Source organism: Mus caroli, chromosome 2, assembly GCF_900094665.2.
Source record: "Mus caroli chromosome 2, CAROLI_EIJ_v1.1, whole genome shotgun sequence".
In the NCBI taxonomy this organism is placed as follows: domain Eukaryota; kingdom Metazoa; phylum Chordata; class Mammalia; order Rodentia; family Muridae; genus Mus; species Mus caroli.
In genome coordinates this window covers 39,914,555-39,928,050 of record NC_034571.1, presented here as the reverse complement: position 1 = coordinate 39,928,050, position 13,496 = coordinate 39,914,555, and the positions used below count along the sequence as shown (strand labels likewise).

At 40.3% G+C, this 13,496-nt stretch overlaps 1 protein-coding gene across 3 annotated transcripts in view; it reads right to left on the bottom strand.

Moving 5' to 3' along the window:
* Arhgap15 (Rho GTPase activating protein 15) overlaps positions 1 to 13,496 on the bottom strand; it is a 627,570-nt gene that overhangs the window by 57,958 nt on the left and 556,116 nt on the right. For all 3 annotated transcript variants that reach the window (XM_021155710.1, XM_021155709.1, XM_029472910.1), the window contains one exon: positions 8,550 to 8,655. In XM_021155710.1, the coding sequence (XP_021011369.1) occupies positions 8,550 to 8,655 (106 nt within the window). The remainder of the gene's footprint in view (positions 1 to 8,549; positions 8,656 to 13,496) is intronic.

The window sequence follows — 13,496 nt, the reverse complement described above, 5'->3', positions numbered from 1 at the left end:
CCCGGGTATGGCAGTCTCTAGATGGTCCGTCCTTTTGTCTCAGCTCCAAACTTTGTAATTATTATTCCTTAGATGCCTACTTATTGTCTAACAGAGCAGAAACGGCTCTGGATGGATTTGGATGGGAGAGAAAGTAGGGAGGAGCTGGGGGAACTAGAGGGAGGAGAGACCATCATGAGAATATATTGTATTGAAAAAAACCTATTTCCAACTAAAATGCTCTCATTTAGTGGGAAGTTAAAGAAAGATGTAAAAATTATTTCTCATTTTCTAAGATCTATTAATAATTCCAGAAAATGATGATGATGATGATGATGACGATGATAAAACTACCCACAAGCAATGATGACCTTATCAAGTCATGTTAGAATTGCTCCAGTCTCTGAGGGGCCACAGTGTCTTAATGATGCTGGAGGCTGTTAGCCCTGCCCTGTTACATCCTTGCTTTTAATATGTGGTTGAAGTGTTAATATTGTCTTCTCTGTGGCTAGAAGAGGGCTGTTCTTCATTATGACAGGGCTAGTAAGACACTTGACAAGAACCACTTACTTTAAAGTGGGTCATTCCTTAGCCTTAGCCTAAACTATGTCAGGTGTCTAACATTCCAGGCCCAAGAAGCTGATCTCACCTAGGTCCACTCACTAACTTGTAGGTGACTGTCATCTTTAATTAAGTCAGGCAGTTTCTTTGATTCCGTAGAACTGTTGAGTACCTGCCATACTTGGAATACCACCATACCCAGTCTTTGCTATTAGTGCTGTCAAGAACTCAGTGACCTACATTCCAACCCATTAGTGGCAGAAGGGGCCAAGTCTACTTTTGTTTTCAATTTTTATTCCCACCAACAATTTCAGGAGCCTAAGCTACAGAATATCCTCCTCCTTGATCTCAATGCTCTGTTTATTTATTGGGCATTTTTATAACTGCTAAGTGAAGCTAAGAACAGTGGTTGCTCATGGCTAAAAATCTGCCCATTGATCTACTATCATGAGAACTTCTTGTTTAATTATTTATTCACTTTAAACATATATCATTTCCTGGGCCTTTTTTTGAGAAATTAGTAGGCTTAAACACAAAATATAATTCCCTCTGCCTCTGCCACATTTTCTTTCTGTAAATCTGCTTAGCATCCCTCCAAGTGCTTTCATGGTACTGCATCCTGTGATGTCCAGCCTCAGAGGTTCCTCGGGTGCTGTTCTCAACTCATTGCTCGGGATTATTTGTGGTCCTACGCCATTGCCTTCATCAAAGTGGATAGTCTCCAAACTTACATAAAGACATATTTGGTTTTACTCCACTACATTCTGCTAGTGGAATATAGATGGTGGCCAAATCACATTATATGCTAATTTCAGGCCCTTCTGTGCTTATGTTTTGTACCTTTTCCTGCTTATTGGCATTGCCTCTTGCCTAGTTTAAAGCCTGGGAATCCTCCTGGAACCATTTTTCTACCTTACCATGCACTTGGAAAATAAGTGCTATGTGCTGGGCTCCTTTGGTGGCACTGGTGGCTGACCTTCATTCTCTTCACTATACACAGTCTTAGATGCCTAACTCCTCTTGAACTTCTGTGTTATATCCACTTCTTGTTTAACCCTTCCTATGAAACCCTACACTGTGGCCCTTCCACAATTGTCCTGAAATCCAAACTCCTTTACAATACTAGGGTTTTTTTTTTTTGATAACTTATATTGTCTACAACATTCTGAATCTATATTCTTTCATTTGTATTTATGATCGATTACTTTATTTATTCTGGAGGACATTTTGCCTCACACTGTAGTTCTTTATGCCCTTCTTACATAGGGTACATAGGAACACAGGTACATAGTTTGCCATTTGTGTTCATGAATTCTGTATTGGAGGAATCAAATGACTTAATTAAAAGTGTTTAAATGTTTTTACCACTGTACCTAACATGTACAGAATACTCTTCTTGTCATTATTTCTTAAATAATAGTAAATAGCAATTATCTTCAAATTACTGCATTAGTTGTTATGAATAATCCAGAGATTATTTAAACTCTTATATAGAAGGGCATCATAAGTTATGTTTCAATACTATCCCATTTTATACAAGAAATTTGACACTCTTTAGCTTTTACATGTTGCCTATCAAATGGATAAACTTAAAGAGAGCCTGTGTTGTGTAACCTAAAGGTACTCTTTGGGGTTCTAAACTAACTTTCTTTCTTGGTGTTTCATGCCTTGAACCTTAAATTCAGTGGCCAAACACATTTTCCTCTGTAACAAATTAGGTATTGAGTGCATGGATGTTCAACTTGTTGTGACTATTAAATTCTTGCCATTGTAGAATATATTTCCAGGAAATATATAAACAACAGGTATGTGTTTCAATAAAATCTTACTGACAAAAACTGGAAACAGGCTAGATTTGGTCTAAGCTTGCGAGTTTGTTAATCCACTATTTCCTGTAAGCCACAGAATCTAACAGATACTCATTTAAGATTTTATAAAGGAGGTAGAAGATAGGGTTTTGCAATTAATGAACAAGCAAGTAATAATTTATTTAACATATTTTAAACATGAATAAAAGGAACATTAAAGGTATTGTTTTTCTTCTCAATGCTCTATGCTTCTAAGGGCTGAGATTGGGACTGTAACCTTTCTTCTTATCCAAGCTCCAAATTCCTAGTTCTTTCCATTAGGACAAAGCCAAGAGTCTTGATGAAGAAAATGGCTAAAAACTTCTATGTCTTAGAGGCAAATATGCCCACGGGGTGAACCTTGATCAACAGCAGAAGACAGGACGTACGGGACAGTAACCATTGTAAGTTTACTGTGTTCTCCTCTTTATTCAGATATAAATATATAGATCAACAGTCATCAATTCACTCCTGCCTCACAGGTTTATCTCCAAAGCCTTCTCCTAGAATAAGGGTACAACATGGGAAGGATCAGTGCAACTTTGTCCCCAGTACACAATCTTATAAATTCTGTGCCAAGATGTCTCCTAAGTAGATGACATTTTATAATCCCTATGGGGAGATGGAAACCATTGCTTCACATCACAATCTAAGTAAGTAAATTTAACTACCAGGCCAGCTTCTCCAACCAGAGTCCAGTGGAGCTTCAGGCCCAATGGAAAGGCATTAGCTCTTCCAAGTGATGAGGAACACTTCACACACACAGGCAAAGAAAACATTATGCTTCCAGCTTATTCCAAACAACTTGCTACCTTTGTCCCTGAAGGGGAAAAAAAAGGAGAGACAGAAAAAGGGATGGATGGAGGGAGGGAGGGGTGGAATGAAGAAGGAAGGGAGAGAGGGAAAGGGAGAGAATAACAATTTGTACACGTTTGTCATTTTCCAGTAAAAATATCCATAGCCTGCAAATCTTTGGATATCAGGTGTTGTGGTTGGGTGGAGGACCAAAGTGTACAGAAAAAGAGCGCAGTGCCAGAAGACAGCAGAGAAAAACACATCCTGCTCCAAAGCCTAGCAGATCGGAGCAGCCCAAGGCCTGGATGGGCAGAAAGGAGCCACCACTGCTCACTCCCGAGGACCAGAGGGAGAAGAGAAGGTGGTCTCCTGGGTTTTGAAGTTCATGGTTAACCACATCTAACCCCCACTGCGTATCAGAAATGCCCACGGTGGTGACATTTTAAAGACAGTGAATACAGCGCTTCCTCGCCATGGTTTCTGTACACAACCCTTCCAGTTCTAGGTCATCAACATTTAAGTGGCCTCAGACGTGTTTTTGCAGAATATTTTCTTTAATATCCATGAAGACCACAGCGGCTTTAAATATCAGCCCACTCTCATAAAGTAGCCACAGTTCAACCGTCTCTCCTTTTAGTGCGGTGCTCAACTGGCGTGCTTCCATGAGATCTGCCCGTTCACTCAGAACAATTTTTTTTTACCTTGAAATTCCATGAACAGCTGGGCAATTTTCTTAGACTCGGTGCAAAGGGGAAGATTTTTTAAACTCTCCTTTTTAATCTCTTTTATAATGTACAATTTTATAATGTTTATTTGTACCTAAAAGCCACCAGCTTGAATTCTTTGCTCTCTCTCTCTCCCCTCCCTCCCTCTCTTCTCTTTTTCTCTCTTTCTCCTCTCTTTCTCTCTTTCTCTTTCTCTCTTCTTTCCTTCTTCTTTCTCTTCTCTTTCTCTCTTTCTCTCTTCTTCTTTCTTTCTTCCTCTCTTCCTCTCTTCCTCTCTTCCTCTCTTCCTCTCTCTCTCTCTCTTTCTCTCTTTCTTTCTTTCTTTCTTTCTTTCTTTCTTTCTTTCTTTCTTTCTTTCTTTCTTTCTCGTTTTCTTTCCTTGGCTTGAGATTGAACCCAGAGCTTTATGTTTGATCTAATTCTGAAAGTTATTGTTAAAGGCTACCCATTTCTAAGAGATTTTTACTTTCCTTATCCATATGTGGGAATTAAGTGTTCTTTTGTGCTTCCTCCTCCAAAAAAATTTCTGAGATTGTTTTTGTTTTTCTAAGTGTAAGCCACAAAGTAAATCTGGCTATTTTAGTTTTGCCTGACTCCGAAGCCTGTTTTCATTGTTCTCTTAAGATTTGGTCCAATTCATTCTCGTACTGAGCTCTAACTACAGCTATTCATATGGCTCGTGAGCTTCTTCCCTCTTCTCTCTGCCAACCGAGACTCCGTTGTTAGATGATTCTTCTACACAAAGAGCATCGTGTGTTGCACACACATTAGTGACTGTACTTCTTTCTTACCTCCTTTAATTGGCCCACGCCCCACAACTACTACTCACTAGTAAATAGGCCAATTTTTTTTCTACCCTTTTCCCCATTAGCTTTATCTTAGTTATCTGTGACATATTTTACAGAGAGCACTTGGGTCTTACATGGTGATTCAGAAGGTATCACAGGACCTTCCTGGTCCAAGCACTGTAATGTTAATTCATGGAGTGGTCTCTCCCCATCTCTGTTGATATGAATTGGCCCCAATTTTAAGATCTTTGGATGGAGAATCCACATAAGTTTTGCTTCTCTCATCTCTGTATCCTAGAAGCATGCAGTGCTCCATAGGCACAAGCCTGAAACTGCAACACTGCATAACTCTGAAAGCTGTTTCTGATATTGTTTAGGAAGCCACCCTTCCCTCTATTTTGAGAGAGCAAACAGAGAGAGAGAGAGAGAGAGAGAGAGAGAGAGAGAGAGAGAGAGAGCATAGCATTTGACTCTGAGTTCAATTCAGAATGAGGATTTTGGACCCTGGTACTCTTTAGCCTAAACAGTCATTAAATAAGAGCTTGCTTAGTATAACCACATCCCTATACAGGTTCTGGTTTAGGGGACGATTTCCCTCCACCTGGTCCAGCTGTGCTGAAGCAAGCTTTCGAAGTTTAGGTAGCTTCTCTGCTTTGAGGGCAGAGATTAACTCACAGCTCTGGCAACTGTAGTTTTTCCCTGTTGATTGTTGAAGTATGGAGTTCAAGGGAAATTTGGAAAATCATATGTTCTCCCTCTCTCTAAACTTTGATACACACACATACTTTATAATAAACACTGCACATGAAGATATACCAAATGTACCAAGAATAAGGAACAATCTATGGATTCTTTCAAACATGTATATATTAAAATTCTAGTTAAACAGTCTTTATATTTAGTCCTTTCAAGCCTTGATGAGATGCTACAACTGGCTATTTATCAAAAACTTAGAAAAATACTTAATAAGATATAATTGTATATACAAATTTTTGCATAATTAAGCTTAGTTTATAAATTGGTGCTGGATGGGATATTGCCACACCACCCAAGAAAGATTGGTGGCTGATAAATAACACACCTTTTATCACCCATAATGAAAAATCTCAAAATGTGAATGCTTTGAAGTAACACAATAATCTTATCTAAAAATATTAATTTAAAATATCTATTTACAGATTTATTGAATTAAACAAAAGCACCAACTATGCTAGAGAGTCCATTTAGATATCAGAAACATGCTTATTTATATAGGAACTGCATGCCTGGCCATAGAGAATCCTGATCCTAACTGCATAGTTTCTGTGTTTCTGAAGGAAGTTAGCCAATTCTTAGTATCCTTATTTTATTCATTTTTTAAAAATTTCTACTCTTCATCTTATTCTTATTTTTCTTTCAGTTGGAAAAAAAAGAGAAATAATTGAGATTAAGTAATGGATGTCCTCAAGAGCTATAAGACTGGGTATATCTTAGTATTAAATAATGTATTTTTTTATTTGTCTTTTGACTTTGTCCACTCAGAATTAGTAGGAACTATAGTTTTAAACTGCAATGTGAAAACCCCTTTCATGTTGGGTAAAAAATCTTGAGAAGAAAATAGTAACATATCAGGAGTAGTTAGTCTTGTTCTAGACATTCTATGAACATTGTATCATGTAATTCTCATAACTACCAGGTATGGTATATTATTTAATCTAGCTGCAGATGTCTGAGGCCATAACTGAAACAATGTATAGACCAAGGATTTGGTTCTAAGCCTCCCTTTTCTTTTCATTTAAGAGCCAAGATCTCTCATTGTATCCTGCACTCTAATACTAAAAGGATGCTCAGAACTTTGAGGGAACAACACACACGATGCATTAGGTCATTCTGTGTTCTCTAATGCAGTGACTAGTTTGGTAAACTCTGACATAACCAGTCTTGGAGCATTATCATTAAAGGAGTAAGCTTGGTCTGTGCAGTGAAGTAGAGGCAATGCATGGGTTGAAAATAGATGCAGAATAATGTGTTCAGGGCTGTGTGCTATAGTACCACAAGCAACATACACATACGTTTGTTTGCATGTGCTTAGGAACACGTCTGAAAGGGCACATAAAACAGCATCAGCTACTTCTGCTCAGCCAGCTAACAATGACTGGGAGTGCTGTTCACTTTTTAATGTATATTCATCACTGCTCCTTACTCATGGATTTTGTGTGCAGTTGCATGTCTTACATTCACAGTTAAAAATAATTGGATGGATGAGTTGAATAATTTTTGGAGATTATTCATCCTAAATAGTGACTCAGGCGATTAAGCAACTTTAATCTCACACAGCAAAACCCACAGTTTTGGTTCACTGTTCTATGAGCAGGACACTGATGCTATGCATGTAGAGTGAGAGCCCGGATGTCACCGTGTATGTCACACGGTGCCGGATTAAAGGTATCAACAGAAAGCGACGACTGTTATTTTCAGATGCAACATGGCCAGAATGGGGCTTTCAAACATGCTTCTACTGTTCTTCTACCAGCTTGGCCCATCTGTGTGTGTGATGCTGTCATTTCTCATCTTGCCTAAGCAGAAACCCCAAGTGGCACCTCTGGTTTCTCCTTCCGTTCCACATCATACCACAAACAACAGCCCACCCAACCTGACCCACTTGTATGATTTCTAGACTCATCTCTCTCTAAAGTGGTGGTTCTCAATCTTCCGGATGCTGCTTGCTCTTTAATCCACTTCCTCATATTGTGGTGACCCCTCCAACCACACAATTATTTTCATTGCTACTTCGTAACTAATTCTGCTCCTGTTATGAAGTGTAATGTAAATATCTGTGTTTTCCAAAGGTTTTCGTGGATCCCTGTGAAAGGGTCATTTGACTCCCCCCAAGGGGTCGAGAACCACCCTCCTAAAGTCATCTTCACGTTGCCTAAACTAGAGATTCCAGCCAACAGTGTGCCTGCTTTCACATTTGTAGTCTCTTCTCCATTCAGGAGTCAGAGCATTATTAGTTTTTTAAATTAATCATTCCATTTGTTTACATCTCAAATCATATTCTACTTCCTGGTTACCCTCTCCAGCAACGTCCCATCCCATGATATCTTACTTCCCAGTTACCCCTCCACCAACTCCCCCCATGACACATCTGCCCTCCCCTTCCCTTTTGCCTGTATGAGAGTGCTCCCCCACCTATCCACACTCTCCCTCCTCACTGCTCCAGCATCCCATAGCCTCAGTTTAGCCTCTTTGGTGGGCTCCTCCTTATATTTACAATAGACTCTAGGTCTTTCTTAACCCACAAGGACCTATGTGATAAGACTTCAGTTCCTGGGCCCACCTTCCTTACTCAGTCCATGCTAGCCTTTTCTGTCTGCTTTCTGCTTTTCATGAGTATCAAGATAGTTCGAGCCTCTGGATGTTTATTTTGCCATTTTCCTGGGATACTCCTCTCCAACTGACTACATGAATAATGCCTTATCAAGTGAAATTCAGAGACTGTAAGTCATGTCTGTTTGGTCATTGGATTTGGTATATGGTGGAGCTATAGTTTAACACCTGTCTGAACCATTTCATGCTTATACCATGATATTAGATAGCAATGTCGATATGGCCCATAATAGGCCCTGGTAATGGCTCTAAAAGTCAGTCAGCAAACATTTTTCATGTTAAAAAATAAAAGCCCTCAGAAGTTCCCTTTTTGGTTCTCTTTTCTATCCTGAGTATGGTTTTCAGGCTCTGAGGGAAACTTGAGATTAGATCAAAGTAAAAGATCTCCAATGGACACATCGGAGAACCTTTGGCTTGCAAATATAAATGTTCTTCATTTAGGTAACATCTATAATACAACATACTCAAAAACTCATAGAACTTACTTGGTTAGATGTCTGAAGAGGATTTTCATGGTATCATGATTTGGTGGAGGGAGACGTTTTACCAGAGACCTCATAGTTTCAATTTTTTCATTGCTGTCTTGTTTTTCTGAAACAAAATTGAGAAGAAAGGTTAGAAAAGGGAGAGATTTCACAGGCTGAAGAGAGGGTTTCTGAGGAGAAATGTGAACTGTAGCCTAACAACGAATAGTGCTGATCATTAGTTCCTATCTCACTTATGGAGAATTGTTTTTGTTTTGAGTCTAGATTAGACCATTGGCCACATCAAAACAGCAACAGTGTGACTTTGGTGCAATCTTTCTGTTGAGATTAGATATTTATTTGCCTTTCTTATATTTCCTTTTGCAAGGCATGGGAGTGAATAATGCTTTCCAAGATGTCCATGTCCTTTAATTCTTGGAAAGAGTGTTTTGCAGATATGCTCACGTTAGGAACTGAATGTCTGGTAGGCTGTGTAATCTCTTTGGTTCTCAGGCATTCAGAAGGATGAGAGGTAAATAACAGTGAGATCAGAGACAGGCTATCTGAAGTGGGAGACACTCGCTGTTCAAGGAGAGCTGCCCAAGGCTGGAGAAGACAAGGATACAGCCTGTGGAGGAAATGGACATCAATACCTCATGTTTAGTGGGGCTGATGACAGATTTCTAACCTTCATGATTGTCAGAGAGCAAATTTATGTTCTTGGATACCTCATGTTGGCAGAAGGACATACAAGGTGATAATTATAAATGTCCTGCAGTTATTTTAGATATTCCACTGTTGCTTTGATTCTCTAGCAAATATGTTTAAAGGAGCAACATAATACATTTTAAATATTTTTCCATGATTTTATCCTCATATATTTTGTTTTTAACCAATAACATAAGAGCATTCAGAATCCATCAAAAGTCAGTAAACATAATGGCAGGTAACTTATATGTTTTAAAAAAAGGTAGTTGTTTAAAACTGCATCTCCCATTGATTGCTTCCTTCATTCTCTTCCTGTGGTGCATGGACAACGAATTTAGCCCCTTGGTACAAGTGGATGCACTTTGTACAGAAAGCCCTTCCACTGTAACGCGGTAGCCCTCTTCAGCACTTCCTTCACACTGAATTTGGTGTCTCCCTTGCCAGTATGTTCTTCCAACATCAAATCCTCCAAATCCCACAGAACTCTTTCTTTGCTTGATGTGCGATATATGGGAAGGTGGTACATGAAATGGACACCACACAGTGCCCATTTTTCTTCTTCCTTAGTATGATAATACCACTGTGAACAGGAAGGTAGTATGTTTGGTCAAGGGGGTCCCCTTGCCAGCCCCCTCGGCTGATGGGGTGGCCACGTGACTAAGTCTGGCCAATGAGAGACAAAGTTATGTGGGTTTCTTTGACTTGTGTAAATAATCCCTTGTCATATTAAGGTCTTTGCAGATGGGTCATTGATACTACAGCCAAACAGTTCCTATTAAGATGTCCTTCCAAAAGCCTAATACGTAATCTCCTGTTAATAGATACATGGATTTTTATATAGTAGGCTAGGAAAGAGCTGGTTTAGAAGCTGGCAGGTTTCTTAATGCGATGTTGCAAAAGAAACATTTTATAGGGCATTATAAGAGAATGTCCTGCTGAAGACAGTATTTGGCTAAAGTGGAGTGAAGGCAGTCTTCCTAGTAGTACTCGGCTTGGAATCTCTACTTTTCCCTCTTAAAACCACGAAGGTCTATAAATAATGCCTCCCACAGTCAACGCTCTCAGAACTGCAGTTCTTAGAAGAGTTCCAACAGAATACGCTTGGACCACACTGCACATACAGAAACAAAGGGGAAAGGAAAGAAAGAAAGAAAGAAAGAAAGAAAGAAAGAAAGAAAGAAAGAAAGAAGGAAGGAAGGAAGGAAGGAAGGAAGGAAGGAAGGAAGGAAGGAAGGAAAAAAACAGTCCCCACATCTTTTGCTGGAGTGGCCCCTCTGTCATGTATGGTTGTGCTTCACAAAGCCCCTTGTGGATATGAAATTCCACTCAATGAACTCAAGAAAGATGGTGGAGAAGTTGGTCCTAGTTACCTAGATAAAGCTATCTAGGCCTCTGGATGCTTTTTAGTTCATCTTGTATAGTCACATGAAATGATGCATAAGTCATGTCCATTGCACAAATGTCTTTCAACCTCTGCATCCACTTGCATTTTCCTTTGATGCAGAGTAAATTCTATACTGGCAAATAATAGATTAAATGGAGGAGAAATGAATTAGGGAGTGAAAGCTATGTGCATGGGTTAGAATGCATGAGTCTTATTTTAAATTCTGAAATAGATTCTTAGTAGCTGTCCTGGCTAGTTTTGTGTCAACTTGAGACAAGTTAGAGTTAGCAGAGAGTGGGGAGGGTCAACTGAGAAAACACCTCCATACTATTTGCTATGGGCAAGCCTGTATTTTCTTAATTAGTGATTGATGGGGGAGGGCCCAGCCCATTGTGGATGGTGCCATTGCTGGGCTGGCGGCCCTGAGTTCTATAAGAAAGCAGACTGCACAAGCCATGAGGAACAAGCCAGTAAGCAGAACACCCTCGGTGCCTCTAAATCAGCTCCTGCCTCCAGGTTCCTGCCTGGTTCAGTTCCTGCTCTGACTTTCTCGGATGATTAACTGTGATGTGAAAGCATAAATGAAATAAACACTGCCTTCTCCAGTTCGCATTCACCATTGTGTTTTATTACAGCAAAGCTAACCTTAACGAGGACGTTAGCTATGGCCATGTACACATGTCTTATTCACTTTGACTAGCGTCTTAAAGGGTAGTTTTATGGAATAAGCTATGATATTCAACATATTTTTCCTGAAGACTTGTGAAACCTAAGAACTAACTAACTATCTGCTTTCAATAACCATTAAAATGTAGTTACTATTTCTAAGTATGGTGTGTGTGTGTGTGTGTGTGTGTGTGTGTGTGTGTGAGTGTGAGTGTGTGGTGTGTGTGTGTGTGTGTGTGTGTGAGAGAGAGAGAGAGAGAGAGAGAGAGAGAGAGAGAGAGAGAGAGAGAGAGAGAGATTGAGAGAGAGAAGTTAGAGGTAACTGTGAATATTGGTACTTGTGGAGTCCATTAGAGGGTATTAGGTTGCCTGGAGCAGGAGTTACAGGCAGTTTTGAGTTGACTGATTTGGTGCTGGGAGGTGAACTTAGATCCCTTGCAGGTCTATTAACCATGGTGTCATCTCGCCACTCTTAGCTACTAATTATTTTTTTTTAATTAGGTATTTTCCTCATTTACATTTCCAATGCTATCCCAAAAGTCCCCCATACCCCCCCCACTCCCCTACCCACCCACTCCCCCTCTTTGGCCCTGGTGTTCCCCTGTACTGGAGCATATAAAGTTTGCAAGTCCAATGGGCCTCTCTTTCCAGTGATGGCCGACTAGGCCATCTTTTGATACATATGCAGCTAGAAACAAGAGCTCCGGGGTACTGGTTAGTTCATAATGTTGTTCCACCTATGGGGTTGCAGATCCCTTTAGCTCCTTGGGTAATTTCTCTAGCTCCTCCATTGGGAGCCCTGTGATATATCCAATAGCTGACTGTGAGCATCCACTCCTGTGTTTGCTAGGCCACAGCATAGTCTCACAAGAGACAGCTATATCAGGGTCCTTTCAGCAAAATCTTGCTAGTGTGTGCAATGGTGTCCTAGCTACTAATTCTTGATCTGAGTTGGGGTCAGTTGTGAACATGCGACTGCTCACCTAGGTCACACCCTAAACACTTTGATGATGGCCTAAGAAATTGATCTGATTGGAGAATAGTTATACACGGAAGTTTATAAACTATATTGTAGTTTCTGTCTATAAGAAATGTTTTATATTGAAAAGATTTCATCAGGTTCCCTTCTTTTTCTACACACACACACACACACACACACACACACACACACACACACACATATGCACGCGCACGCACGCGGAAGAGTCACACAATTGAATAGTTACATAGATATTTGCGGCTAAGTTATGCTGGACTACAGAAGACTGAAATGAATGACACTACACTCTGAACAAAATCTTTCAAAGGGTTACAAAAAAGCAATTTTTTTCCCATTTAAATCAACACCACATAAGCCTTTCATGGAATGTAAACAATGTAAATATGTCTAAGAGTGGGAAAGCATCTGCAAACTCAACTGGATACACTAAAGTCGAAAGGACCTCTTTTAAGTCTGGTTTAGGGTGTGTCACGTAAGGATCTGGGAGTACCATCCATAAGCCAGGAATGGTTCCTCTGCTGAGACTTATAGCACAGCTTACTAAGAGAGCCAGAGGGCTCAAAGACACCACAAGAAGACCTACAGAGTCAACTAACCTGGGCCCATGGGGGCTCACAGACACTGAACCTCCAACCAAAGAGCATGCAGGGGCCTGATCTAGACCCCTGTACACATTTGTAGCAGATGTGCAACTTGATCTTCATGTGGGTCCCCTAACAACTGGAGCAGGCGCTGTCTCTGACTCCTGCCACTGAAGCCCCTTTCCCTAAGTGGACTGCCTGGTTTGGTCTCAGTGGGAGAGGATGGCTTTGTCCTGCTGGGACTAGATTTCCCAGGGCAGATAGGCTTCCCCTTCCCTGGGGAGAAGGAGAGGAGCCAATGGGAGGAGGGATCTGTAAGGACGGAACTGGGAGGAGAGAAGAAAAAGAGCCTGCTGTAGAGATGTTAAGTAAATAAGAAATAAATTTTGAGAAAAATAAAAGAGTCACTGTCAACAGTCTTCACTTGATTTGAAGGAACACACAAAGAGCACGGTTTTCAGCTATTTCTCTATTAGCACGTGAAGTGCTCAAAATTTGAGGAGACTGTGGTGAGTGTCGTGGACCGTTTCTTGAACCTCTGGTGGAATCACCATGCCGGACCTAAAGCTCTACTACAGAGCAATTGTGATAAAAACTGCATGGTACTGGTATAGTGACAGACAAGTAGA